The sequence below is a fragment of the Humulus lupulus genome, chromosome 1 (assembly GCF_963169125.1).
Source record: "Humulus lupulus chromosome 1, drHumLupu1.1, whole genome shotgun sequence".
Classification (NCBI taxonomy): Eukaryota; Viridiplantae; Streptophyta; class Magnoliopsida; order Rosales; family Cannabaceae; genus Humulus; species Humulus lupulus.
In genome coordinates, this window is record NC_084793.1 from 15,646,905 (window position 1) to 15,674,474 (window position 27,570).

Here is a 27,570-nt window from a genome sequence, read left to right on the forward strand (position 1 = left end):
TTATTGTAGAGAATTGCAAGATAGAATTGATGTTGGCAGATCTTCTAACCAAAGGATTAAGTGCGTCATTGTTTAATAAACACGTTGTTGATATGAGCATTTTAGAATCCTTTGATATTTTTGGTTAGTGGGAGTTTTCTTTTCTGTTTTCTTTTATCCACCAAGAATTATGATTCTTTGTGATTTTTTTATTGAACTTATGGACTACAAAGTTTGTTTTTGGTTTCATTTTTTGATCAATGAATAGTTATGCTTTCATTTATGTTTTGTTATATTATCGAGAATGTTGAGTTGAAAGCATGTAGTTCATAATATTGTTGTTATCGTCATTTAAGTTTATTTGCTTAATGGCGTGGATATCATACTGTTTTATGCACCGTTAATGATATGATACTGACTTATTTATTAAGCAGTGCTTTGGTTATTTGCTTATTTATTAGACATCACAGTACCAGTGAAATGAGGACCGATAAAGATATTATGTTATATAACTAATCACATATTGGACATAATCTCTTACCACACTACTAGACTTATTGACCATGTTGATTTAATACTTTGGTATTTGTGATTATGAATATTTTTGGTTGATTGGAAAGCAAAGTGATAATCATATTTCAATATCAAGGATTAAATTGGACTGGTTGTTTTAGATACTATCAAAGAACTATTGTTTTTAAAAGTGGCCACAATATTTTTCTTGTTACTCAACCCATGAGTCATTTTTAAATAAATTATTTTAATATATATATATTATAAAAATTAATGTAGCCCAAATGGAAGAATGTTAGACTTTTATCATGGCTTACATTAATATTTTAATGTATTATAAAATATGAGTTGGTAAATAGTTCTTTGCTGATTTAGCTCATTTAATTTTAGTGATATTTTGTTTATGGACTTAGTATCTATAGTAGTCCAGTTGAAGTTCGTATAAGCTTTTTTAGTTAACTGAAGTCTTTGATGAGGAGTCCCAGTCCAACTAGGTTAATATAAGTTAAGTCCCCTTCCTAACTCTATATATATACGAATAGTCTCATCGCTATTGTGTAATATGATAATCTGCTTCAGAAATAAAAGTTTTAAGGAAGAAGACTTAGTTAGTTAGTATTGCACTAACCATTCACGTTTTCTGGCTGAATCAAGTATGTTTTTTATATTCTTTAATTGTTTATAGTGTTCCGAGTTGTTGGCAAAACTTTTGTACGAATATCTAACACATTCGTATCAAGATTCAGAAATGCACCTGTTTACCAGATAACTCTTGGGCATCGGTTTAGTCACTACAAAAGTTTCAACTCTGTGATAAGAAAAGACAACTGTTTCACCAATTTGAAGGAAACTCGAGTCTTGGACTCAGTTTTCAATATGCTCGAATAAGTTTTTGGATAAGTAATTAGTCAAATGTGTAACCAGAAGTTCTTAACCTAAAGCCCTATGAAAAATGTAGTGAAACTAAGATCACCACAAAAACATTAAAGACAAAAATGCTTCTGTACAGATCAATAAATTTCATTTTTATAGTTAACGACATTATCAACTTAGGTAAGTCTTGCCAACCATTAGCAGGCTTAAGGTAGAAGCATAATAGTTCTTTTCAAAGGCCGAAGAGGACTTGGTCTGCAAATAAATCAAATATACACTCCAAGTAGACTCACACACCCAAAAAAAGAGAAGAGATTTTATATGACTTCAAGCAAACTTTATGAAATGCATGGACCGAAAGAAATTCTACGGATCATTCCTCATTTCTCAAAATAGGTTACATTCCATGTTTTGTTGATGTTTATTCTGTACTTAAAGCTAATCCTATTATCCTATATTTCTATTCTTATAGGGAGCCAAGGCACTCATTGTGGTCCACCACGTTCTCATCTAAGGCAACGCATAAACCACTGAACAGGGTTTGCGTTACAAGAGCACTCTTTAAGTAACAAGGAGCAACATTAATAAAACAAAATGCCATCAACAATTCAGAATAGCATGACAGTGTCCATGAAAAAACCATCATCTACACAAAGCAAAAAACCAAAGAGACTAAACCAGAGCAGGTAAAAAGAGAAACCTCAGAATAATCTCTGTGAAGTTTTCTTGCCGAAGATAGCTTCCCAAACCAAAGACGAAAATGGAGCTTTTTTGTCCAAAAATTCTCTTACAGCTTTATCATTCACCGTAAACCCCTTCTGTCTTAAATTTGTAACAGCGCTGTGAGCTTCTTCAACACCCTTTTCCTCACACAAACCATCAACCAAACCCACAAAAGTAGTAACATTCGGCGAGTGCCCAGCTTCCAACATCTCTATACAGAACTCTACACCCTCCTCTAATCTTTTACACTTGTACAAACCCTGTATCAATACAGAGTAACTAAAGGCATTCGGATCAATCCCATTGCTCTGCATCTTCCTAAAAATTCTAATAGCATCATCAAGCTTCTGAGCCTTACAGAACCCATCAACCACAGCAGTATATATAACAACTTCAGGAATAGTACCTTTCTCCCGCATCACACCAAAAAGTTTCATTGCTTCCTGAACAAGACCATCTTTGCAAAGCCCGTCCAGCATGGCTACCGCATTGGGAATCAGACCCGTCTCCTTCATCTTCTTAAATATCTCATCTGCATCCTCAGGCACCGGAGGCGGTGGTCTGGACACGTCTTGCCGAGGCTGTTCCCTTTTGTCGTTCTCAGTATCATTAGCTCCAAGCTTAAATCTTTCAAGAAAACTGTTGTCTTCTAAAGGGTTTTCCCTTTTCTCCGAGTTTCTGCCACGTGGTTTAGGACTCTGGGCATTGAACGGAGCTCGCCCTCGCATGGGTCTGTTGGGTTTGGGCTCCCACGAGTTCTGTGGAGCCCTTTCGCCTTGGGTTTGGTTCGTCACTTCACCTTCGTCGTCGCCATTAATGCTGGAGCTAAACCATCGAAGCTCTTTCGATAAGTTGAAATGTGATGATGATGATGCTGCTTTGGTTGTCGTCGAAATTGGGGATTGAGCGGAATGAGAAAGAGAGTTCCAGATTTTGGAGAAGATAAGCTTCGAAGCATTACCTCGTAAGAGCTGCATAATGCATGAGAATCAATGGCGTATAGGGTTTAGATCGGATTTTGGGACAGTGGAGATTTAGGGTTTAAGGCACAGCTTCAGCTACTCACCACCACTGTGTATACAACAACACGAATATTGGAGAGAGAAGGGGGCGGATAATATAGGTATTATATTAGGCGTCCCTAAACTATACTAGTTATTATAATTCAGCCCCTAACATTTTAACTTTAGCACTTAATTTTTTTTTATCAAAAACAAGATTAAGTCTTTTATACTAACAAAAGTTTTTTTTTTTATGTTTTTTTATAAGAATTTATATCGTGTCACTACTTAGATTTATGATCTATTTTAAATAATTTTTAAGTATCGAGTTAGTATTAATTGATCTACTCATAAGTAAAAATAATTTTTAAATTTTACTTAAATGAGTCTTTTGGTAAATATATTAAAAAATAAAATGATAGTTGAAAATTTTATTATTTATCTTTAGACTTACTTGTCAAATATTAGTTTTAGTAATTAAATTTACAATCATCTAATTTCCTTCAAAGATGTAAGCTTTCTTTATTTTATTTTATTTTATAAAATTTTAAAGTTCAATTAATAAGAATATTTTTATGGCTAAAACTTGAAAATTTGAGAATTTAATTCCTAAAATTATAATTCTAGAAATTAAATTGTAAACAATGAAATAGTAGAGGGACCAATAAGACATTACCTCAGCATAAAGTACTTAAAAATAATTTAAAATTTTATACATTTCGTTTAGAAATAAGAAAACTCCCCAACAGATATCAGATAAGCTTTCTCTCTTTACTTCTCTGCCAATACCGTTATGTACTCTGATCAACTCTCAAGTCTCGGTGGCTGCAAACCATGAAAAACGGCTCCTAAAGCTCTGTTCTTGAGTACCCTTCTTACTGTGCTGATCAAATCAAGGTACATGACTTTCTTCATCGTCTTATTTCGAATTCATTTCACTAATTTTGGAGTCTTGTGTTAAGGGTAATGGTGTCAAAATTTGCATTCTAGATTGTGTGAAACGATTTTGTTTTAATTGGGTTTAATATATTTGGCATTCTTGTCAGGAGGAGTGATGGATATGAGTAACACCCAAAATGGTATTATGTGGTTCTTCAGGGATAAAGGTTTTGATGATAAGAGTATTAATGAAATGTTCAGAAAATGTAAGCGTCTTGAAGGTGCAGAAAGTGAGAGAGCTTCTGAGAATTGGGCTTACTTGAAAAGTGTAGGTATTCAAGAGAGAAAGCTACCTTCTGTTATTTCCAAGTGTCCTAAAATCCTTACTCTTGGTCTTCATGAGAAGCTTGTTCCCACTGTTGAATGTCTCAACACCCTTGGTACCAAGCCCAGAGAAGTTGCTTCAGCCATTACCAAGTTCCCTAATTTACTCTCCCATAGTGTGGAAGAGAAACTATGTCCACTTTTAGCCTTCTTTCAGGCTCTGGGTATTCCTGAAAAGCAACTTGGAAAGATGATTTTGCAAAATCCAAGGCTTATTAGCTACAGTATTGAGACAAAGCTGACTGAAATTGTTGAATTCCTTGCTGGTCTTGGCCTTGCTAGAGATGGGGTTATTGGGAAAGTACTTGTTAAGAACCCTTTTATTATGGGTTACAGTGTTGATAAAAGATTGCGTCCTACTGCAGAGTTTTTGAGAGCAATAGGTCTCACTGAGTCGGGTCTTCAGTCAGTGGCTATGAGTTATCCTGAAGTTTTGTGTAGAGATGTGGACAAGATTTTGAGGCCAAATTTCACTTATCTTCAGAGTTGTGGGTTTGGAGATGGACAAATAGCAACTTTGGTAACTGGCTATCCACCTATTCTGATCAAGAGTATCCAGAATTCTTTACAACCTAGAATCAAGTATTTGGTAGAGGAGATGGGAAGACAGATTGATGAAGTCACTGATTTTCCCGATTTCTTTAGGTATGGTTTGAAGAAAAGATTGGAGTCACGGCACAAAGCTTTGAAACAGAGGAAAGTGGATTGCAGCTTGAATGACATGCTGGACTGTAACCAAAAGAAGTTTCAAATGAAGTTTGGTTTGGTTTGAAGGAAGGTACTAGATAACATCTTTTCAAATTTCATTTTTGTTGTAGTGTAGCTTGGAGTTGAACTTGTAGATTGAATTTATGCTCTTCAGTTTGTAGTTATTCCATATTGTTTATGATTCTGGATGTACCAAAGAGACAAAGCTGACTCAAGCCGCTGTTTGGGCATAAGCCATCTTGATTTAATTTTATGTGAAGCTCTCAATATTTTCGAGTTTAAACTTTCTGCTCTGGTAATATAATTGCCTTGAGATTGTCTTATTTATTGTTCTATTTCCATTTGTCTTTCCTTTTAATATGTAATATATAATCATAGCAGATGCAGATATTGTCATAGATTGCTTGAGTTCATGATTTTATAGTGCAGATTGTAGCCTTAATTTTGTGAGAAAACAGACACTCCAATAGGAGATGAGAAGATAGCAGCAAGATATATATTGTTCACTCAAAAGAAAGGGGGGGAAAAGAAACTTCTCTTTTTAATTACATGTGAGAAAATGTGTCATTTTGGACTATAACATCAAGGCTGAATCTTTTAAAAATCATGTAATAGTACATGTAGTACAGTGCCATAAAATACAAAGTTGCAAGGAGCTCAAGTTCGGTTAAGGTTAAAATCTCCCATTGAAAATTCTTAAGGACTCAAAACCATGTGATATAGATCACTGATTCCCCAAAGTAAACAGACCAATCTCAGGAGCTCAAAGACAGACTACCATCTGGGGATGAGAAGTGCTGAGCTGAACCCCTACCAATTAACATTAGATTATGTGTTTTCCCCTCACTTCAACTAGAATATGTGGTGCTGGAAAAGGCACTATCAAGGGAGTTATAGTTAAGAACTCCTAAAGCCGGCCATGTAAAGACAGGCTTGAAAGATGGCACATGAGGTGGCGGTAGAGTCTCAGCAATAATCTGGCATATGGCCTGAGTTTGTGGCCTCTCGCCAGTGACCACATTCGAGCAAGCCAATCCAAGAAGCAGAAGTCTCTTGGCTTCCTCAACCTCATACTCGTTGTTAAGCCTCTTGTCGATGGCTTCTTGAATACGTCCTTCACGATGCAGCATCCAAACCCAATCAACCAATGTTAACTGATGCTCTCCATGCTGAATCTTAACTCCTGGGCTTTTACCGCACACAACCTCAAGCACAACTGCGCCAAAGCCAAACACATCTGATTCCGGAGTGGCCTTTCCAGTGTGGAAGCATTCTGGAGCCACATAGCCCATGGTGCCTGGAACACCGGCTAGTCTAAGCTCGCAATACGAGTTCCTCTCATCTTCTATGGCTCTGGCTAGCCCGAAGTCCCCCAAACGTGCATTGAAGCCGGAGTCTAGCAAGATATTACTAGCTTTGAGGTCACGGTGAACCACCTTTTGGTCATAATCATTGTGGAGGTAATGCAATGCTGAGGCTACACCGGCTATTATTTTGTATCGATGTCTCCAGTTCAGGGTATTGGAGGATTCGTATAGGTGTTTTTCTAAACTTCCATTTGGCATGTAGTCATACACCAGAAGAAGCTTCCCTTTTTCGTAGCACCAACCTAAACAAGTAACAACTTTTCAAAAAGAGGAATTTGGATATAACGACATATTTAAAGACTTTTTAAGTCTTGCTCTTCTTGGTGTTCTAGAAGAGTATGAAAGGTGCCGTGAATTTTTTTTTTTTTAATTGATTATTCAAAAGCAAGTGGAGTGAATAAGAAAAGAAATAACTAGTTGGATCAATAAAGTGACGAAAATATAATTATATTCAATGAAGTTATCACAAGTTCAATGTATTTATCTAAAAGTTCGGTTGATGTCATTTTACAGTTGACGAGTGATATCAATCAACATTGCCAAACTTCATCATTACTTAGTTCTCCCATGTATTCAAATCAAATAGAAAAAAGCACATAGTAAGTCTTAACGTAAAAGTTAAAAAGAAAAATAAAATTGAAAAAGAGTTGAGAAAAGTTACCAACTAAACGAACAAGATGTTTATGGCGAAGCCGATGAATAATGGTGAGCTCAGCCCAGAAATCATCTTTGCCTTTGATGTTATCTCTTAAGAATTTCTTAACAGCTACTTCAGTAGTGGTAGCTGAACCACTAATACTTTCAATCTTTTCACGAAGAACACCTCTGTAAACAACTCCAAATCCACCTTGACCAAGAACCATACTCTCATGAAAATCATCAGTGGCCCTTTTCAGATCCTTATATCTAAACTCTCTCGGCATTCCAGGCAATCTTTTCAAAGCTCCAAGCACATTGGACTCCTCATTTTGCTCTTTTCTCTTCTTTCTCAGATACCCAGTTCCCACTTTGATTCCAAACAATGCTAAAACAATCACTCCCACAACTCCAACACCAATTCCAATGAACACCCATTTTCTATCTTTCTTCACTGATAAATCTTCCATTTGCAGCTCCCATTCCAAAACACAGTTGAACTGAATCCCAGGGTTTCCAGTAGAAGCTGAAAAACCAAAGTACGACTCCCTTCTAACGTAGTCTTTCAAGTTTATGGTCTCTCTAAGAAAAGGGTCCTTCGGCCTTGAGCTGCTTCGATTCGCCACATAAACCTCCATCACTTTGGACTTACCATTGTACTGGATCCACACTCGGTAGTCCGTACCGTTCGCCGGCGATAACAAGAACCCGAACTTGTTTAAAGACACAGTCTTGTTTGATCTCACTGAGTTGATGTTTAGGCCAATGTGATTGTCATCCGGGTCGAACTCGTCTTGCTTTTCTGTATCGAATTCGATGGCAACCATGTAATTCTGGCTTCGACCATCGGTGGTGGCGTTGGTTAGGCCCAACCACTGGCCATGGCTTTGTTCGGGGACTTTATAGTCCGGAGCTATAAGAAACGCCAACCCTTCTCCTGGATTCCAAATTTTGTTTCTGTAAATGTTCATAACAAAGGTGGTGTTGAAAGAAGCAATATCCTTATCAGTATCAGATAACCATAGCTTCTGAGGTTTGTAGTACATGATTCGACCTGACTTGTTGTAGTAGCCCAAGTACTGGTTCTCATTGTCTGGTGTGAGCTGAAGGGCTCCACCATCAATGGAGGAAAAGTTTGAGAACGTGAAGAAGGGTCTTTCCCTCTCTTCTTTAAACTCGATGTAGCTGAAGTTTTTGGTCTTCGGTGATGATTTAGCAGAGGCTGTGGTGGAGTATTGGAACAGAGCAATATAGAGGACCAGAAAGGTAATGGAGTGTCTCCTTGAGAACCCCATTTTTTTCTCAGAAAATTTCTAAGTATGGCTCATCTATTAATGGTGTGTAGGAAAGAAAGGAAGGAAGGTGGAAACCAATCAAAAAAATGGAGAAGCCAGAGAAACAATCAATCAGAGCTTTGCTTTTTTATATAAATATACATATAATTAGCTTTCGATGAGTGAAAGAAAAGCATACTTATAATTTATAATTTAGTAAGCTGGCTATAACGAATTTTGACATTACGCACACATATTGCAAAAAAAAAAAAAAAATCCCTGAATTACTGCACCTGTCTACTTTTATTTTTGCAAAAATACATCTCGAACTATTCTATATCTGTGAAAATAATTATTTTGTTATATTTCGTTTTTTTTAATGGATTGTAAATTATTTAGACAATGGGTACAATATATAATAAAAAATATAATAATGACTCGTCACTAAATTGTAATTCACATAAAAGAAAACTAAATATATTCCAATGTTCAATTTATATGCTTGATAAAAGTTATAATTAAAAAAAAAAATGCTAGGCATATTAAATTTTTTAAAATAATGCTACTTTTTTTATACTTTACCCAAAATGCCCTTACCATTTCCTCCTCACTTTTCACTCATCATTTTTCTCTTCTCACTTCCCTCTCTCTCTCTCTCTCTTATTTCACTCTCTCTCACCTCACACCACCACCAACACCACCACCACACTAAATATTATAATTCGAATAGATTTGGACATGATTTTTGGGTTTTTTTGGCGATTTTTTTCAGATCTAAAACTCTAAAATCTGCAGAAAATCAACCTTGCTCGATGGTAGTTCAATGGTGCTCGATGCCAGCTCGATGGGACCTTCAAAATCATGATTTTTCATGAAAAAATGACTTAGCTCAATGGTGGTTCGATGGTAGCTCAATAGTGGCTCAATGGTGCTCGATGCAATTCTTGCAAGAGACATAATTTTTCACTCGGGTGTCTGTTTGGGGTGATTTTTTTTATTTTGGGTATTTTTTCAAGATCTACACGTTTGACATGTTAATATGCACATTTGTGAAGTGTAACACTTGTAAAAAATACAAAAGTGCAAACATATCTCATGTTTAAGACATCTATTGGTATATTTTTAAGTTTTAAACTTCCCAAATGTGCATATGAGCATGTTAAACGTATAGATCTTGAAAAAAATACCCAAATTTAAAAAAAAAAAAATCACCCCAAACGGACACCCGAGTGAAAAATTATGTCTCTTGCAAGAATTGCATCGAGCACCATCAAGCCACTATCGAGCTACTATCGAACCACCATCGAGCCACTATCGAGCTACTATCGAACCACCATCGAGCTAAGTCATTTTTTCATGAAAATCTTGATCTTGAAGGCCCCAGTGAATGGTTGCTCGATAGTGCTCGATGCTAGCTCGATGGGGCCTTCAAAATTGAGATTGTTCATGAAAAAACGACTTTGCTTGATAGTGGTTCGATTATGGCTCGATGGTGCTCGATGTGATTCTTGCAAGAGACATAATTTTTCACTCGGATGTCCGTTTAGGGTGATTTTTTTAATTTTGGGTATTTTTTCAAGATCTACACGTTTAACATGCTCATATGCACATTTGGGAAGTTTAAAACTTAAAAATATACCAAAAGATGTCTTAAACATGAGGTATGTTTGCACTTTTGTATTTTTTACAAGTGTTACACTTCACAAATGTGCATATTAACATGTCAAACGTGTAGATCTTGAAAAAATACCCGAAATAAAAAAAAAACACCCCAAACGGACACCCGAGTGAAAAATTTTGTCTCTTGCAAGAATTGCATCGAACACCATCGAGCTACCCTTGAACCACCATCGAGCTAAGTCATTTTTCATGAAAAATCATGATTTTGAAGGTCCCATCGAGCTGGCATCGAGCACCATTGAACCACCATCGAGCAATGCCGATTTTATGCAGATTTCAGAGTTTCAAATCTGAAAAAAAATTGCCAAAAAATCATGTCCAAATCTATTCGAAATATAATATTTAGTGTGGTGGTGGTGTTGGTGGTAGTGTGAGGTGAGAGAGAGTGAAATAAGAGAGAGAGAGAGAGGGAAGAGAGAAGAGAGAGGAGAGAAGAGAGAAAGAGAAATGAGGAGTGAAAAGTAGTGAAAAGTGAGGAGAAAATGATAAGAGCATTTTGGGTAAAGTACAAAAAAGTAGCATTATTTTGAAAATTTTAATATCCCTAGCATTTTTTTGTAATTATAGCATTTATCAAGAATACAAAGCGAAATTTCCCTTTGGATATTAGTAGTACATTTTTTTTATAAAGTTAAAAAATATTAATAAACTAGTCTCTTATTAAATTTTAGAAAAATAGTTTCCTCAATTTCTAGGATAATTTTTTTTTTTCAAACATAACTATCTGGCACTTTTGGAAATAAATGAAAAATGGTGAAATGAAAGTAAACAAATGCAATAGTTCAAAATAAAGTTTATCATTTCTTCTTAAATTTACATGAGAAGGGTAAATCTTGGTCCTTAATTTTTAGAGTGTTGTTATTTGGCACCACCGTATCCAACACAACAAGACTAGGTTGCAACCCATCGTTAGAATATGCATACTTGTGGTGCCATAGTCAATTCTCTAGATTTTATTATAGTTAGATCAGTTTCTCTTGGTTTGGTTATTCAAATGACATTATCATTACGCCATTTTGACCACTTCTTCTTTATTATTATTGAGTCTATATATTTTTGAACATATGTGTAATGAGTGCATTTATTTTGTTGTTTAGTAGCTCATATGTTTCGCAAGGAATAGAGCGGTTGGAATATTGCTAAATAAAACATTTTTACAAGTCAATACAATGCACAGAGAAAGTCAAAGTTTTTCATTCTAAATATTCCACAGGAATTAGGCAAGGAGTACAAGATCATATCATCTATTCTTTTAAGAAATTTCTATGCAACTAAAATGGATTCTGTATGCCAGGAATACTGTGTGGACACTTTTAGTTTAATCTTTGAACACGTTCAACAAACAATATAATATTAAAAAAAAAATGCAACACTTTAAAAAACCAAAAGTTACGATGAAGAAAAAGAGACCCAATCAAACGAAGGAGAAGGAAAAAAAACATGTCCCTCAATTTAACGTGGGTAGTAATAATTTAAGCTTGTTAGTTTGAGCTAGTCAAAAGTCATGATTTGGTTGTTAATAAACTAGAAAAAATAAACCCATATTAAAATGAACATGAAAAGATGATATCCAATATAAAAATGAAGTTTTAGCTCAGAATATCAAATTTCAAATTCATACTAAGCTCACAAAATTATACTAAAGTCATCAAAATGAACACAAATGATGAAGCAACGCGACTCAGGCAATTATTATCAGTCATTTTATTATCAAAATCTGCTTTACAAAAAGAAATGAGTTGGTCTTACTTGCTTTTTACAGCATAAAAGTAGACACACAAATGGGTGTGTTTCTTTATTCTTTTGACACTTGCACCACCAATAATGTCAGTGGCCTACTGTTATAGTTAATTAATTATTGTTACATAAATATATATTAAAGTCCCACAAATTCATGTGAGAAATAAACAATGTTTTCTTTAATTCAGATATGTTATAATCGAGAAGAAGAAGACAGGAACAACAGATGGATGTAATTTGAGGGTTACTGTGTTGGACTTAGTATCCAAAGCTTCCATAAATATATATGTACCGAAAAATCCACCGTCTTTAATTAATTTAGCTTAGCTGGATTATTCTAAATATGGCGTGTTTATTTATGTCGTTTTCCTGTACAGTTGTTGCAGATTTGTGTTCTTTAAAAAATTATCAAACACTTGTTCAATATATAACTTATTTAAATGTTCTATTATCTTCAAATTCAAACTTATCTTTAATGGTGGTACGGTTGTTCCAATGATTATATTATAGAAAAACAAGTCATGTCAGTAAATTACATCAATCCAAACTTGACCCATTTGATCAGTTTTCTGGTATAACTGACAAAACTGGGCTAATCAACAACAGTATAATACATGGTATATTTATATACTTGTTTGTGTTCTGTGCCTGTTTCAACTTGAATATACAAAACCGGCGATTAGTACAGCCACTTAATATAGAACAAGCTATACATTGTCTTCATTAAGAATCGCAGGAAAAAAAAAAGCGACCACTTATCACCATCATCTTCTATCCAACACATGTATATATATGTACAATTAAGCAAATGGACTCAAAAACATGCCGTATATCAATAACTCAAAACTGAGCTGAACCCAGTTATGTACTAATGTGATACTAGTCCATGTTTCTTACTACTGTTTGAGAGAAAGTTTGAGAAACTACTCTCATTGGAGCTGAAGGCGGTTGTACTCAAGGAAGGCCAAGTGAAGACCGGCTTGAAAGGCGGCACATGAGGTGGCGGCATAGTCTCGGAGATAATCTGACATATGACTTGAGTTTGCGGCCTCATGCTGGCGACGGGATGCGAGCACGCCAGCCCCAAGAGCAGCAGCCTATTCGCTTCTTCAACGTCGTACTCATCGCTAAGCCTCTCGTCCACAGCTTCTTCTATACGTCCCTCGCGGTGGAGCATCCAAACCCAATCAACCAGCGTGAGCTGGTCTTTTTCATGCTGAATCTGAACTCCGGGACTTCTGCCTGTCACGACCTCTAGCGCCACCGCACCAAAGCCAAACACGTCAGATTCCGGAGAAGCCTTTCCGGTGTGGAAGCATTCCGGAGCTACGTAGCCCATGGTGCCCGGGACACCGCATAGTTCTAGCTCGGCGTATGAGTTTCTTTCATTCTCCAAGGCTCGAGCTAGGCCGAAGTCCCCCAAGCGTGCGTTGTAGTTGGAGTCTAGCAAGATGTTGCTGGCTTTAAGGTCACGGTGAACGACCTTTTGGTCATATTCGTTGTGAAGGTAATGTAACGCCGAGGCCACACCTGTTAGGATCTTGTGTCGATGTTCCCACGAGAGGGTGTTTTGGTTTGAGGATTTGTTGAGGTGTTTCTCCACGCTGCCGTTCGGCATGTAGTCGTATACTAGTAAAAGCTTCCCTTTCTCGTAGCACCAACCTTGAAAAAAGAAGAAGCTTGTTGAGTCAATTTTATCTTAGTAAAAAAAAGTATATTGAAAATGGGATTGTTGAGTATTTGTATACGTACCTTCTAAGCGGACAAGATGTTTATGGCGAAGACGATGAATAATGGTGAGTTCAGCCAAGAAATCTTCTTTACCATCTATGTTATCTCTGGAGAATTTCTTCACAGCTACTTCGTTACTAGAAGCAGAACTATTACTATTACCATTATGGTCATTTTCTTCATTGAGAACACCTCTATAAACAACGCCAAATCCACCTTTTCCCAGGATCATACTCTCATGAAAGTTTTTAGTGGCCCTTTTCAAATCTTTGAACTTAAACTCTCTAGGCATCCCAGGCAACCTTTTAAGGGTTCCCAAGACGTTGGACTCCTCATCCTGAAGTCCTCTCTTCTTAGCCCTTCTGATCTTGATACATAACAAGACTGAAGCCAAACCCAATAACGGTAAGCTAACGGAAACGCCAATTATCAACGGTTTCCAATGTTTTTTGGGATTCAAATCATCAATTTCTAGTTTCCATCGTATGACACAGTTGAACTGTTTCGCAGGGTCCCCTGTGGAACCTGAAAAACCGAAGTAAGAATACTGATTGACATAATCTTTCAAGTTTATTTTGTCACTAAGAATCGGTTTCTCAGGCTTAGCATCGCCATCAATGGCCATGTAAACCTCCATTAATTTCAACACGCCATCGTATTCAATCCAAACGCTGTAATTTGCTTTTGGCTTAAACTGATCCACAAGAACAGTCTTATTCGAAACCACCGAGTTGACATCGAGGCCGATATGGCTACCAATAGGGTCCGAGCCTTGGCTTTTAGTATCGAACTCGATGGCAACGAAGTGGTTTCCGGGCTTGCCGTCGGTGGTGGCGTTGGTTAAGCCAAGCCACCGTCCATAACTCTGATCCGGCAAGACAAGGTCTGGAGCTATCAGAAAAGTGAGCCCCTCACCGGCTTCCCAATTGTCGTTTCGATACATGTTAATGACAAAGTTAGTGTTGAAGGAGGCAATTACATCGTCGTTTTGGCTTTCGGTCGACCAGAGTTTGTAACGCTTGTGATACATGATACGACCGGACTTGTTATTGTAGCCATTTGGTTGGTTCTCGTTGTCTGGAGTTAACTGAAGGGCTTTTAGATCAATAGAAGAGGAATTGAATATGAAGGAGGAGGAATCCTTACCTTCATCAAACGTATCATATATGAATCCTTTGGTTTTGGGTTTTAGTTTAGCAGAGGAAATGGTTGTAGGATTTTGCAGCAGAGCAAAACATAGAACCATGAAGATGAGGAGCTTTTTATTCATTGGATTATTAGGAATTGTGTATGGCTGGAAATGAAAAGTGGGATTAGCTCATATGGTGAGAAAGATAACCGAAGACTCAGAGGTTAGTTTCTTCCTTGTGTTTTGTCATGTATATTTATATTTGAACATGTTTACATGTTTTTTTGATTGGTTTGATTAGGGAATTTGGGATGAAATTTCGGTTTGGTTAGTTGAATATGCTCCACTACTTGAAGTCAAACTATCATATCTGCTTGTAGCATAGTCCACAATTTCATGCTAGCTAGAGATTAGAAAACATTAAAATATTAGATCATATGTGATTATTTTTATCCGTTAACTTATTAAAAAAGAAAGAAAGAAAGTTCTGGGAGCGTGCGTTTAGCCTATTCTAGGAAGAGTCGACTTTTTATTTTCTTGACCTATTCGACTTAAACAAAGAGTAATGTACAAGAAACAAAGTTGGTAAATTCAACTTGTTTATATATGCTTTCATAATGAAACAATACGTACTACTCATGATGTTATAAAGCATTATCTACTGCTAAACTATTAAAAAGGGTTGATATACAAGTAGGAGAGATCTATCCATATTTTTCTCATGTTACATATTGCTGTTAATTAACACAGTTTGATTTAAAATTAAATCCCTTTACAAAAAGAAAAAAAAAAGTTAGCTGTACGGGCCTGAGGTCACTATATCTGTGATTGAGATTAGAGGAAAAGACTGGAATAATAGACTAAGGCGGCGGGCTCACTGAGTCATAGATAGATAGATAGATAGACAGACAGATAGATATGTATTGTGGAATGTTCTTTGTGAACTGTACGGACATGGACCGCATTTATAGAAGAGAAATTTCTCAAATAATACTTAATAATACTAAATATTACTAAAAAATTATAATATTATTAATATTTTTAATTTGATACTAAACATTCATCTCATACTCAAAATACTCCTCCCATCATATCAAAATATCCTAAAACCTTCTCTTCCCTCTCTCTCTCTTTCTCATTCTCACGACATCATCCCTAAAACCTACAGATTTGTATAATTTTCTTGTCAAAATCACTGTTAGTCATCTCCATTGTCTCAGTGAAGTTGTCAATATCAAAGGCAACATCTATTTTGAGAGTTTTTGGAGGAGAAAAACCATAGGTAATAAGATTGTATATTTTATGTGTTGGGTATTATTTGTTTACATTTTTTTGGCTATTTTGAACAGATCTGAGCTTATATTGGTGTATTTTTTGGGATTTTTAGAGAGTATCCGCAACCTGCGTTTTTCTGGGTTTTCTGCAACTTTTTTACTCGATAGGAGCTCAATAACGGTTCGATATGAGCTCGATGGTATGTATAAGAATGTCTTTTATGAGCTCGATGCAACTCGATTTGAGCTTGATTATAGCTCGATAGGTTGAGGTTTTGTTGCTCGATTGTGCTCGATGGAAACTCAATAAGGTTTCGATTGGACCCTACAATATTTGAGCTCGATTATAACTCGATAGGTTTAGGTTTTCTCAATATGTGCTTGATAGGAGCTCGATAGGGTTCGATGGAGGTTTTGGTTAGTGTTATGCCCATTTCCTATGTGGATCCGGGACATTCGTCCAGGCCCATGGTCAGGGGTTGTCCAGCATGCGGACCCGGCCCAAGGCCTCTTGATACGGGAATGTCCAAGAGGGGTACTGGCCCGGGGTGCACTTCTGGCCCATTAGGTGGGGTCCGGTATGGTCATCCGGGTCCGGCCGTCCGGGAGACGCACAGGCCATTCGAATGGTCCCGGACCCTGGTACGGCTCGGGCCTGTGGTAAATGAAGAGGGACAAAGGTAAACGGACCCGGATCACATCGTCCCCGGATGGAGGGACCGAGCGTCCAGGACCCTGAAGCCGCTCCCCTCCGCGTGGGCGTTGTCCCCACTTTTCACCTACAGAAAAGGCCACCTCGGGATTGCACGCCGTTGTTTCAGGTCAGCGCTGCCAAGTACTCTGACTGATCTTATCCCCTGAGTCTGCCTCGTAACTCGAAGTGTCCAGACCAAAAGCACCATTTTTTCGGGCGAGATACAGCTCTTGGGTCATCTTACTAGGCCTTAGCTGGTTTGGAATTCATGTATGTTTTATCTTGTATATTGGGCCTTCATTAGAAAGGCCAAGAATATCCATATCTCTGCTGGGCCCGGGTCATACCCGGCCCAGACCCAGTGTTCCCATAAGCCTATAAATACAGGCTATAGAATGCTGGAAAAAGGATCTCTCTTGAACCAAGATACAGTTACTCTATCAAAACATAGAGAGAAACTCCATTGTAAAAGGCTTTCCAAGCTCTAATACTACAGACTCGTGGACTAAGGCTCATTAATGCCCCAACCACGTAAAAATCCCGTGTTAATCCTCTACTTCTATTATTATTACCCTTAAACAATATTTATTAATATAGTTGCCGAAAACCTTGGTTAACAGTTTGGTGCTTTCATTGAGAGATGAAGGAAACTAGTGCTAACGTCAAGCCTGTACTACAATGCTGAACACACGACACACAACCTTCGACCCTAGCAATCCAGAGCAGGGCAACAGAGACCCGCTGCCTTCACATCATCTCCCTCAGGATCTGCCCGAGAACGCGCCTCCTCAAACATCTCACCATGACGAGTCACAAGACTGCGAGGGTGGGACAGAATACGAAGAAGAAAACGAGGAGGAATATTATGAAGAGGACAATGAGGGGGAGTACCACGACGAAGCTGCGGATCCCGAGACCCCCGAAGGAGAGCCCAACCAGCAAGACTTGGAGGTGACCAGACTAAGGCAGCAAGTCCTGGACCAGGAAGCCAGGATCGCCGAGCAAGCGGAGGCGCATCGACGGATGCAAGAGTCTCTCCAAGCCCTGCAGGCATTCATGGCCACGCAGGGTCCAGCAGCCAATCCCGCAACTGGCCCACTTCCAGGAGCGCAGCAGCCTGCTCCACAAGAGCGAGCCGGGGTCCCCGAAGGAGGCAGCCCGACCCCTCCCCCGGAGACGTTTCCTGAGCCAGCTCCAGGAATCCCAGACAAGGAGAGAAAGAAGGCCGATATGAAGACCCGAGAAAAGACCACCCCCGTCGCGAAAGCTGGGACCAGTTCCCGGCCGCTCCCTAGGAAAGAGAAGGTGCGCCCCGTCCCAGGACGAGGCCACTCGACCGATCCGCAGGGGACGCGGCCGCGGAACGCACAGCCCCAGCACGCCCCAGGGCGAGATGGGCGGGAAAGGTCTTTGCACCCGAGTGCCTCGGTTAACAAGAACCGTCGGGAGCGGCGTCGCAGCGAGGAACATCATGCCCTCAGCTCAGGGGGCGATACGTACCGAATAGACTTACGCGACGGACTGAATGCTCAGAAGGAGTGGGCCCGCAAGGAAAAAATCCTCCCCCGAGGAGGCGACCTCAGGAACGACATCAACGACAGGAGGAATGAAAGGATCCCCCTAGAAGACGGCACGGACAGGAAGCTCATGGAGCAGATGGCCGCGTTGAAAAAGGTCACGGATCGTCTGGTCTGCAAGCAAGAAGGCGCGGACACTGATTCTGATGAAGAGGATAAAGAGCACTGCGCAAGGCACATCCTGGACGCCATACTCCCAAAGGGGTTCAAGATGCCAAGCCTCACCGCCTATACTGGAAACACCGACCCCAGGGACCATCTGTCCCGATACAATCGGCTCATGACAGTGGCCCATGTCAATGACGATGGCAAGTGTCTCTGCTTCTCGATCACGTTGGGCGGTCCCGCCGAAGAGTGGTGGAAGAGACTTAAACCGGGATCCATCCAATCCTGGTCCGGGCTGCAGTTAGCATTTCGCAAGCAGTTCGTGGTCGCCATGAGGATGGATATGTAGATCAGCGCTCTCGCAAATATCAAGCAACTCCCTGCGGAGACGCTGAGGGCCTACATCCAGCACTTTACTGAAGAAGCCTCCAAGACAAAAGTGGACGACGGACAGCGCCTGGTGGCACTGCAGTCCGGAATCCGGGCCGGGTCCCCCCTTTGAGATGACATGCAGCGTAGCAAGGCCCCTACCTTGGAAGAGTTCATCAGGAGGGCCCAAGGATTCATTAACTGGGAGGAAGCCCAGATCCAGGCCTTCAGGTGGCCTCTTGCTCCGCAGCCCGTCCCCCAGACGTTCCCGGGATATGGGGGACAGTTCCCGGCACAGTCCTATACTGCGTCCCCCATCGCCCCAGGACCGCCCGTCGCGCCCGGGGTCAGCTACACCCCCACGGTGTACGACCCTGCCACTTCAGGGTATGCCCCGACCCAATCCACCCACTTCTCCGGTTATGGCGTGGCGCCGGCAGGACACAGCATGGCCCCTGTCGGGGCCCAGCGGTCACAAACAGGAGTGACTGAGGCGAGCGTGAACCCCTCCCGGGGGAAACGATCGGGCAAAGGCCAGAACCGGCCCGAGCCGATCAAGAAAGGAAAGAGGGGCTACGAGCCCCAATGTTCAGAATACACCAATCTAGTGGACACCAGGGAGAACGTCTACCTGGCCACAGAAAGGGCGGTTCACTACCGGAAGCCTAGCCCCATGTTCAAAGGAGGAAGGAATCCGAGAGACACCAGCAAAAGGTGCGCCTATCACAAGGATGTGGGCCACACCATCGATGAATGCCGGAAGCTCAAAGATGAGATTGAAAATCTCATCAAGCTGGGGCACCTCCACCAGTGGGTAAGGATGCCCGTGGGAGTCCCGGGCCTGTCAGCAAGCCCCGGACAACCCACGGTCCCGGGAACGCCCCGGGCATACCCTCCCCAGGGAGGATATGCACAGGGACCCCCGACGTAGGCCCCTCAGGGGCCCCCCGTCGCGCAGGTCCCCAGCCCCATAATGCCTTACCCCTCCGGGGCAGCACCCCCTCGAGTTGACAGACATGTGGCCACCATCTCGGGCGGACCTCACCTAGGAGGGCCATCCAGGAATGACCAAAAGCGCTACCTAAGCGAGTTGGACCACAATCAGGAGGTGTGCGCCCTTGTCCAGGCTCCGGCTCAGCACCCTAAGTTGATAAGCCTTCCCATCACCTTCACGGAGGACGACGCCTGCAATGTCCACTTTCCGCACCACGACCCGCTGGTCATAGATGCTTAAATCGCCAACAAGTTGGTGTCCCGCGTGTTTGTGGACGACGGAAGCTCTGTCAACCTGTTGTTCAAGCCCGCTTTCACGGCCATTAGCTTGACTGAAGCGGATCTGGCATCGTGCCTGACCCAGATTTATGGCTTCAACGGAGATGCACTTCTCCCCATGGGAAAGATCCAGCTGCCGGTTACGCTGGGGAATGAATTGCAGCACTTTTTCAAGTTTTGCACCTTTGTAGTGGTAGACTGCCCCACCGCTTACAACGTCATTTTTGGCCGGCCCATATTGGTCAAATTCGGAGCCATCACCTCCATCTGCCATCTTTGCATGAAGTTCCCATGCGACAGCAGAGGGGTAGGAACTGTCCGGGGGGACCAAAAGAGCGCCCGGAAGTGCTACCATGTGTCGACCCGGCCCATATACATGATCCGGGAAGAACCCGTTGAGGACTTCGTCGAACCGATTCCCCCCCCACTTGCTGAGAGGATGGTACGGGAAGAAGATGACCTGGACCCGCAGATAGGGGACGACTGCATTTTGGAACCAATGGACGAGATAGAAGAGGTGTGCATCAGCGACACCGATCCGACCCAGATCATCCAAATCGGAAAGGGTCTGCCGGTAGACGTTCGGGCCGCCATCATCGCCCAAGTTAAAGGAAACTAGGACATCCTTGCCTGGTCTCACTCAGACATGACTGGGATCGACCGCAATATCATCTGCCACGCGTTAAGTATTAACCCAGACGCGACCCCGGTCCGCCAGAAACGCAGGCCTTTGGGGACAGAGAGGGCCGAGGCCCTTAAGCTGGAGGTTGAGAAGCTGTCTTCCATCAACTTCATACGTGAGGCTGTGTACCCTGTGTGGCTAGCCAATCCCATCTTGGTGCCAAAACCGAACGGGACGTGGAGAACATGCATCGACTTCACGGACCTCAACAAAGCCTGTCTGAAGGACTCTTTCTCGCTGCCCTGGATCGACCAAATGGTGGACGCTACGTCCGGATACGAGATCTTGAGCTTCATGGACGCTTACTTCGGCTTCAATCAGATCTCTATGCACGTGGCAGATCAGGAGCACACCAGCTTCCAAACCGACAAGGGAATCTACTGCTACATAGTCATGCCTTTCGGACTGAAGAATGCCGGAGCAACTTACCAAAGGCTCGTCAATCGAATGTTCCGGGCCCAGTTAGGACGAAATATGGAGGTATGCATCGAAGATATGCTGGTCAAGTCCAAGACGTCCCAGAACCATTCGGATGACCAGGCGGAGGCTTTCGCAGTCATCCGAAAGTACGGGATGAAGCTGAATCCCAAAAAGTGCACTTTTGGCGTGGCCTCCGGGAAGTTCCTAGGCTTCATAGTGAGTTTTCGGGGAATAGAAGCCAATCTAGATAAGATCAAGGCACTGATTGATATGGCCTCTCCCAGGAAGCATAAGGACGTACAAAGCCTGACGGGGCGCGTAGCCGCCTTGAGCCGCTTCGTTTCCAAAGCCACGGACAAGTGCATCCCGTTCTTCAACGTTCTTCGGGGAAGCCAGCGTTTCGAATGGACACCCGAATGCGAAGAGGCCTTTCGTAAGCTGAAAGAACACTTGGCCTGAGCCCCAATCCTGGCAAAACCAGTAGAAGGGGAGCCTCTGTATCTATACCTGATCGTGACTGAGCACGCGATCAGCGCCGCGTTGGTACGAGAGGAAGAAAGGGCACAGCTCCCGGTATACTATGTAAGCAAGCGATTGCTGGACGCTGAGTCTTGGTACCCATTGATCGAAAAGCTGACTTTTTGCCTGCTGATGGCATCCCGAAAGCTTCGACCTTACTTTCAGGCCCACGCCATAAAGGTCCTAACCAACCATCCCCTGCGGCAGGTGTTACAGAAGCCCGAGTCATTGGGAAGACTCTTGAAATGGGCCATGGAGCTAAGCCAGTTCGATATATCCTACATCCCTAGGGTGTCCATCAAGGGACAGGCCCTGGCCGATTTCATCGTTGAATGTTCCGGGGTGCCTACGGAAGACAGTATTCCCGAAGCCCCCGCGGCGCCCGTATGGAAAGTCTTCGTGGATAGAGCCTCGAATGAGAACGGGGCCAGGGCCGGGATCATCTTGGTATCACCGCAGGCACCAGTTACAAAATGCCCTCCGTTTCCAATTCAAGGCGTCGAATAACGAAGCGGAGCATGAAGCTGTCCTAGCCGGGCTACGTTTGGCCCGGGTGGTATGGGCAGTGAACTTGGAAATCTACAGCGATTCCCAGGTAGTTGTCAGACAAATCTCGGGGGAATATCAGACTAAAGGAGAGAGAATGGCGGCCTACGTGACTCAAACGAGGGAAATGCTACAGGCATTCACAAAGGATTCCGTCTGCCAGATCCCCTGGGAGAAAAATGTCTTTGCGGATACGCTAGCAAAACTGGCCACCGACGTCGAGGTAGAGCTAGCCGGATTGGTCCCCGTCAACCATCTCCCCGTCCCAAGCATCAGGGTCCCCGCGATCCACACCGTCGATCACTCCACTTCTTGGATGGGACTGCTCATCCACTACCTGTCTACCGGGGAAGTTCCAACCGACCGGGCCGTAGCCAAGAAACTCCAGTACCAAGTCCACCGATATGTCATGATGGACGGAAAACTCTATCGCCGGGGTTTATCCATGCCTTACCTCAGGTGTGTGTTCGCGACTGAGCTGAGCGCCATCATGCATGAAGTACATGAAGGTTTTTGCGGAGATCACACTGCCGGGCCCAGCCTATCCAAGAAGATCCTGCGCCAAGGATACTTTTGGCCAACCATGAAGAAAGACTGTATTGACTACGTCCGCAAGTGCGAACAGTGCCAGAGATACGCGAAGGTCCCACGGGCACCCCCGACAAAGATAACCTTGATGACTAGCCCTTGGCCCTTCGCAGTGTGGGGGATCGATCTCGTCGGATCCCTCCCGACCGGGAAAGGAGAGGTAAAGTATGCCATCGTGGCCGTGGACTATTACACGAAGTGGGTTGAGGCGGAGCCCATGAACACAATCACTTCCAAAAAGGCCTTAGATTTCTTCATCAATAACATAGTGCGTCGGTATAGCCTCCCCTACAAAATCGTGTCCGACAACGGGAAGCAGCTCGACAATGCCCAATTCACGGATTTCTGTGAAAGGCACGGTATAGTGAAGAGCTTCTCCGCGGTTTCCAGGCCCCAGGCAAACGGGCAGGCAGAAGCCGTGAACAAAATCCTGAAGGGGACACTGAAGAAAAAACTCCAGGCCTGTAAGAGCAAATGGCCCGAGGAACTGCCCCGCGTACTATGGGCTTACCAGACGACCGAGAGGACGTCAACCGGACACACCCTCTACTCTATGGTCTACGGATGCGAAGCCGTCATCCCAATCGAAACGACCGTCCCGTCCCACCGACGAGAAACGTATGACCCCGCCCAGAACCACGCCTTGCTCCAAGAATCACTAGATCTCATCGAAGAGATCCGGGAAGAGTCGCAGGTGCAGCTGAAGATGTACCAAGGCAAGATCGCGCGACACTTCAACTCTAAAGTCAAAACCCATAATTTTGGAATCGGCGACTTGGTCTTGCGAAGAGTCTTCCCTGTAACTCAAGACCCGGGAGTGGGGGTTCTAGGACCAAATTGGGAGGGGCCGTACGAGATCCAGCACGAGGTGCGCCCCGGGACATACCGCTTAAAGCGACTCGATGGCTCGGAAGTCCCGCGAGCCTGGAATGCGGAACATCTCTGTAAATACTATCAGTAGTCAGGAGAGCGGTTCCCAGTTTGATATTTTAGTTGTAAACAATGTACGCCTCAGGGCGACCCTTTTTCAAACAATGAAAATGGCGTGTGCAAAATGTCATAAAGAGATGTTGTAAAACTATGCTAATCTTTCTCAAGTGACCCCAGACATGTCTCCGCTCACTTGTGGGGGGTATCCCGGGTATAGACAAATACCTGGCGGGGCGCACACTCAGCCTAGTCCTGGCTTGGACCAACAAGGTTCGGGTGGCGCAAACGCCAAGGCCGGTCCCACCCCGGACGAACGATGTCCGGGGGTATAAATATAAAGAGGACCGAGCCCAAGGCCGGTCCCACCCCGGACGAACGATGTCCGGGGGTATAAATAGAAAGAGGACCGAGCCCAAGGCCGGTCCCACCCCGGACGAACGATGTCCGGGGGTATAAATATAAAGAGAACCGAGCCCAAGGCCGGTCTCACCCCGGACGAACGATGTCCGGGGGTATAAATATAAAGAGGACTGAGCCCAAGGCCGGTTCCACCCCGGACGAACGATGTCCGGGGGTATATTATAAATAGGACCAAGCCCAAGGCCGGTCCCACCCCGGACGAACGATGTTCGGGGGTATAATCTAAATAGGACCGAGCCCAAGGTCGGTCCCACCCCGGACGAACGATGTCTGGGGGTATAAACTAAAGAGGACCGAGCCCAAGGCCGGTCCCACCCCAGACGAACGATGTCCGGGGGTATAAATATAAAGAGGACCGAGCCCAAGGCCGGTCCCACCCCGGACGAACGATGTCCGGGGGTATAAATATAAAGAGGATCGAGCCCAAGGCCGGTCCCACCCCGGACGAACGATGTCCGGGGGTATATTATAAATAGGACCGAGCCCAAGGCCGGTCCCACCCCAAACGAACGATGTCTGGGGGTATAAATATAAAGAAGACCGAGCCCAAGGCCGGTTCCACCCTGGACGAACGATGTCTGGGGGTATATTATGAATAGGACCGAGCCCAAGGTCGGTCCCACCCCGGACAAACGATGTCCGGGGGTATATTATGAATAGGATCGAGCCCAAGGCCGGTCCCACCCCGGACGAACGATGTTCGGGGGTATATTATAAATAGGACCGAGCCCAAGGTCGGTCCCACCCCGGACGAACGATGTCCGGGGGTATAAATGTAAAGAGGACCGAGCCCAAGGCCGGTCCCATCTCGGACGAGCGATGGCCAGGGGTATAATATGAATAAGACTGAGCCCAAGGCTCGTCCGTTCCGGAAAATTGATATCCGGAAGAAAGAAGCATCCGGTCTGCCCCAGGGCAAAGCCATGGCCTAAAGCTGATTAAAGGAGAACAAAGCTCCAAGTTAAACTAAGCCCCGATGGCCCGGGACTTGGTGCCAGGATTAAAAACTCGGTGAGTTAAGACGTTGGGTCTAGTCCAGGCCGTTGGAACTGGAACTAAACCGTCACAATCAATTCATCGCAGCAACAAAATGAAATTTCTACTCGAAATAAGGAAAGGAAGCCTACATAAAAACCAGAGAAGGTAGCAGTGTTTTGAACTTAATTACAAGCCAAAAATACTAATAAAATTACAAATCCGGGATTTGGGCCTACAACTCGTCCGCTCGGAGGTCCGCGTCCTCCTTCTCCTTAGCCTCGAACTCGGCCCACTTCGACTCCGGATCAGGGAAGACAAGGAGGTTCATACTCTTGTCCTTGTACCAGGCCATGTAAATGGCCTCATCAAAAGTGACATCCAGCAAGCCCTCGGCCTCCTCCTTTAAGCGGTGGGATATTTTGTGCGTCGCCTTCTCCTGAAGGAGAGAGTCGCCCAGTTTGCAAACCCAGACCTTCAAGGCCTGGATCTCCTCCTTATCTAGGACGGACTGAGCCGCGGCCGCCTCCAAGAGTGTTGCCCACTCGTCGGCCTCCTTTGATTTCCAGGACAACTCCTTTTCCAGTCCGGCCTTGGCGCGGTCGAACTCCTCGCGCTTCGTCTGAGCACGGGCCAACTCCGAGCCAAGGGCCTCCTTGGCGGCCTCCCTTTGATTCACGGCCACCTCTAGCTCCAGTTTGGCCGTCTCCATCTTCATGGCCAGCTCGGCCACTAGGTTGGCACACCGATGGGAAAACAAGTCGACCTAGAGCAAAGAAAAGTTAGAAAATAAAATCCTCATCAACAAGTAAGGGAAGGAATATAAGAAGACAAGTAAAAGTTACCGCGATGGCCTGGTGGCGGAGAGCCTGGGAGATGAACAGTACGTCCGGGTTGGCTATCGTGGCGTACCTCTTGAGCTGGAGGTTGGACATGGTGCTCCTCACCTGGTCTAGCAGGTCAGTCGCCAGGGGGGGCGTGTCTTGTCCGAGTTTAGGGCGGAAGCCCGCTTTGGCAGCTGGCCAATCCACGATCGGCTGAGGAGTGCTGAACTCAGCAGGATGCTTCGCAAATTCAACCTGACGGCGGATCGTCGAGGCTCTGTAAGTTTCGTCCCTCCAGCCCTGACCGTTTTCCCAGGTCCTGTTGATCAGCCGGGACTGCTCATCCCGCAAGGCGGACTCCCCCTCCTCGAGAAGATTCGGACATATAGGGAGAATGGGCAATGCAGGGACCTCCTTCGCGGCCAGCCGACTCTCACCATGAGACTCTTCAGCCGAGCCAGTTCGCCTCGTCCGGGGCCTCTTCCCGGTGTTTCCCTCACCGGTGCCAGCATCCGGGCCCCTCTTCCCCGAGCTTTGGCTGACTGCTGCGCCCGCCTCCAAGTCAATTACGGGGTGCTGGGCGGGGGTGGAGATTGCAGCCGACTCCACGGCTTGGATGGGGACTGCGGCCAGGGCTCCCCCACCGGGACAGAGTTCCATCCCGAACAATTCCTTGGTGATGCTGGTCTCCAGGCCCATCACCTCGTTGTTCTTCCTGGTCGCCTTTCTGGCCGCCCTGTCCTTGAGAAGCCGCGTCATTTCACTGGCAGGGGTTGACATATCGGAGTCCCCTGTAAATGTACGGAAAAAGGTAGTTAGGATTGTAAACCAAACAGAAACAAAAACACACATGTCAAAGCTAAAAATGACCCGGGACGAACCCTCATCTATGCCCCGGGCGTGACTCAATTCCTCTAAAGCAAACGGATGGACTCGATCCCCCATGTGGTCTGGGTTCAGGTAATTCCCTTACTGGAGGAACCCGGATAGGAACATAAGGATCTCCGAGCCTACAGGGACGGGGGCTGAAGGTCTCATCTCCCCGTCAGCCCCGAATACGGGGCCCGGGGGAGTTACCTCGCCTCGATACGCTAGCCTCGGGAGTCCCAATGTTTGGTAGGGTGTCTTCGAAGAGCTCCTCCAGCTCCCCTGAAGTGGCCGCCTCTGTCGGGGCCTGGTCCTTCTTGCGCTGGGCATCGTCGGCTCGCGCCGCTCTCTCCACACTGGCAATGTGGTCCAGGGCCAACTGCTCTCGGATGTCGATGTTCTTCTCGCAGGCGATGCCCCGAAGGTTCGGGATAACGATGGTTTGGGTGGCCGCGAGCATCCCGACCAGTCGGAGATTGTCATCCGTGACGTAGCCACCCACATCCAGATCCTCCGCGCTCAACCTGGAGTAAAACCTCCTCCTTTCCATAATGAACTCGGTAAAGGGAGTTTGAGCGAAAGGCCCTGCCACCCAGAAGATATGATAAGAGACGACGAAAAAAGATAAAGAATAAAAAAGGAGAAGATTGGGAAAATACTTACCCACTCGCTGGAAGTCCAGCAGCAGTGTGGGGTTCTTCTCCACAAGGAACCCGACGTCAGGAACCAGTAATGCCTGACGTCCGGGGGTGCCTCCAGGAGCTAGTAGGAGCGGGATAGCCGCTCCGCGGCTTCAGTCTGTAAAATCTGTCCTGAGTCTTGTCCTTGACGTTGACGTGCGGCTCCAGTTTGTAGAAGTACAGGATCTCCGCAGGGATGGGCTCCGTGACC

The 27,570-nt window shown here is 44.2% G+C and overlaps 4 protein-coding genes across 4 annotated transcripts; 1 reads left to right on the forward strand and 3 right to left on the reverse strand.

The window, feature by feature from the left end:
- Window positions 1–1,721: 1,721 nt before the first annotated feature.
- LOC133786616 (pentatricopeptide repeat-containing protein At4g38150-like) lies at window positions 1,722–3,181 on the reverse strand. The gene has a single exon (XM_062225489.1). The coding sequence runs from the start codon at window positions 3,063–3,065 to the stop codon at window positions 2,067–2,069; it is 999 nt and encodes a 332-aa protein (XP_062081473.1). The 5' UTR covers window positions 3,066–3,181; the 3' UTR covers window positions 1,722–2,066.
- Window positions 3,182–3,828: 647 nt separating this feature from the next.
- LOC133786632 (transcription termination factor MTERF6, chloroplastic/mitochondrial) lies at window positions 3,829–5,381 on the forward strand. Its single transcript, XM_062225490.1, has 2 exons — window positions 3,829–3,986; window positions 4,136–5,381. The coding sequence occupies exon 2, from the start codon at window positions 4,144–4,146 to the stop codon at window positions 5,122–5,124; it is 981 nt and encodes a 326-aa protein (XP_062081474.1). The 5' UTR covers window positions 3,829–3,986; window positions 4,136–4,143; the 3' UTR covers window positions 5,125–5,381.
- A 202-nt stretch (window positions 5,382–5,583) lies between these two features.
- LOC133786600 (probable L-type lectin-domain containing receptor kinase S.5) lies at window positions 5,584–8,513 on the reverse strand. Its single transcript, XM_062225488.1, has 2 exons — window positions 7,089–8,513; window positions 5,584–6,669 (listed from the first exon to the last, which is right to left on the reverse strand). The coding sequence occupies exons 1-2, from the start codon at window positions 8,356–8,358 to the stop codon at window positions 5,909–5,911; spliced, it is 2,031 nt and encodes a 676-aa protein (XP_062081472.1). The 5' UTR covers window positions 8,359–8,513; the 3' UTR covers window positions 5,584–5,908.
- Window positions 8,514–12,350: 3,837 nt separating this feature from the next.
- LOC133786648 (probable L-type lectin-domain containing receptor kinase S.5) lies at window positions 12,351–14,853 on the reverse strand. Its single transcript, XM_062225492.1, has 2 exons — window positions 13,510–14,853; window positions 12,351–13,419 (listed from the first exon to the last, which is right to left on the reverse strand). Exons 1-2 carry the CDS (start codon window positions 14,756–14,758, stop codon window positions 12,626–12,628), a joined length of 2,043 nt encoding a protein of 680 aa, XP_062081476.1. The 5' UTR covers window positions 14,759–14,853; the 3' UTR covers window positions 12,351–12,625.
- Between the last annotated feature and the right edge of the window lie 12,717 nt (window positions 14,854–27,570).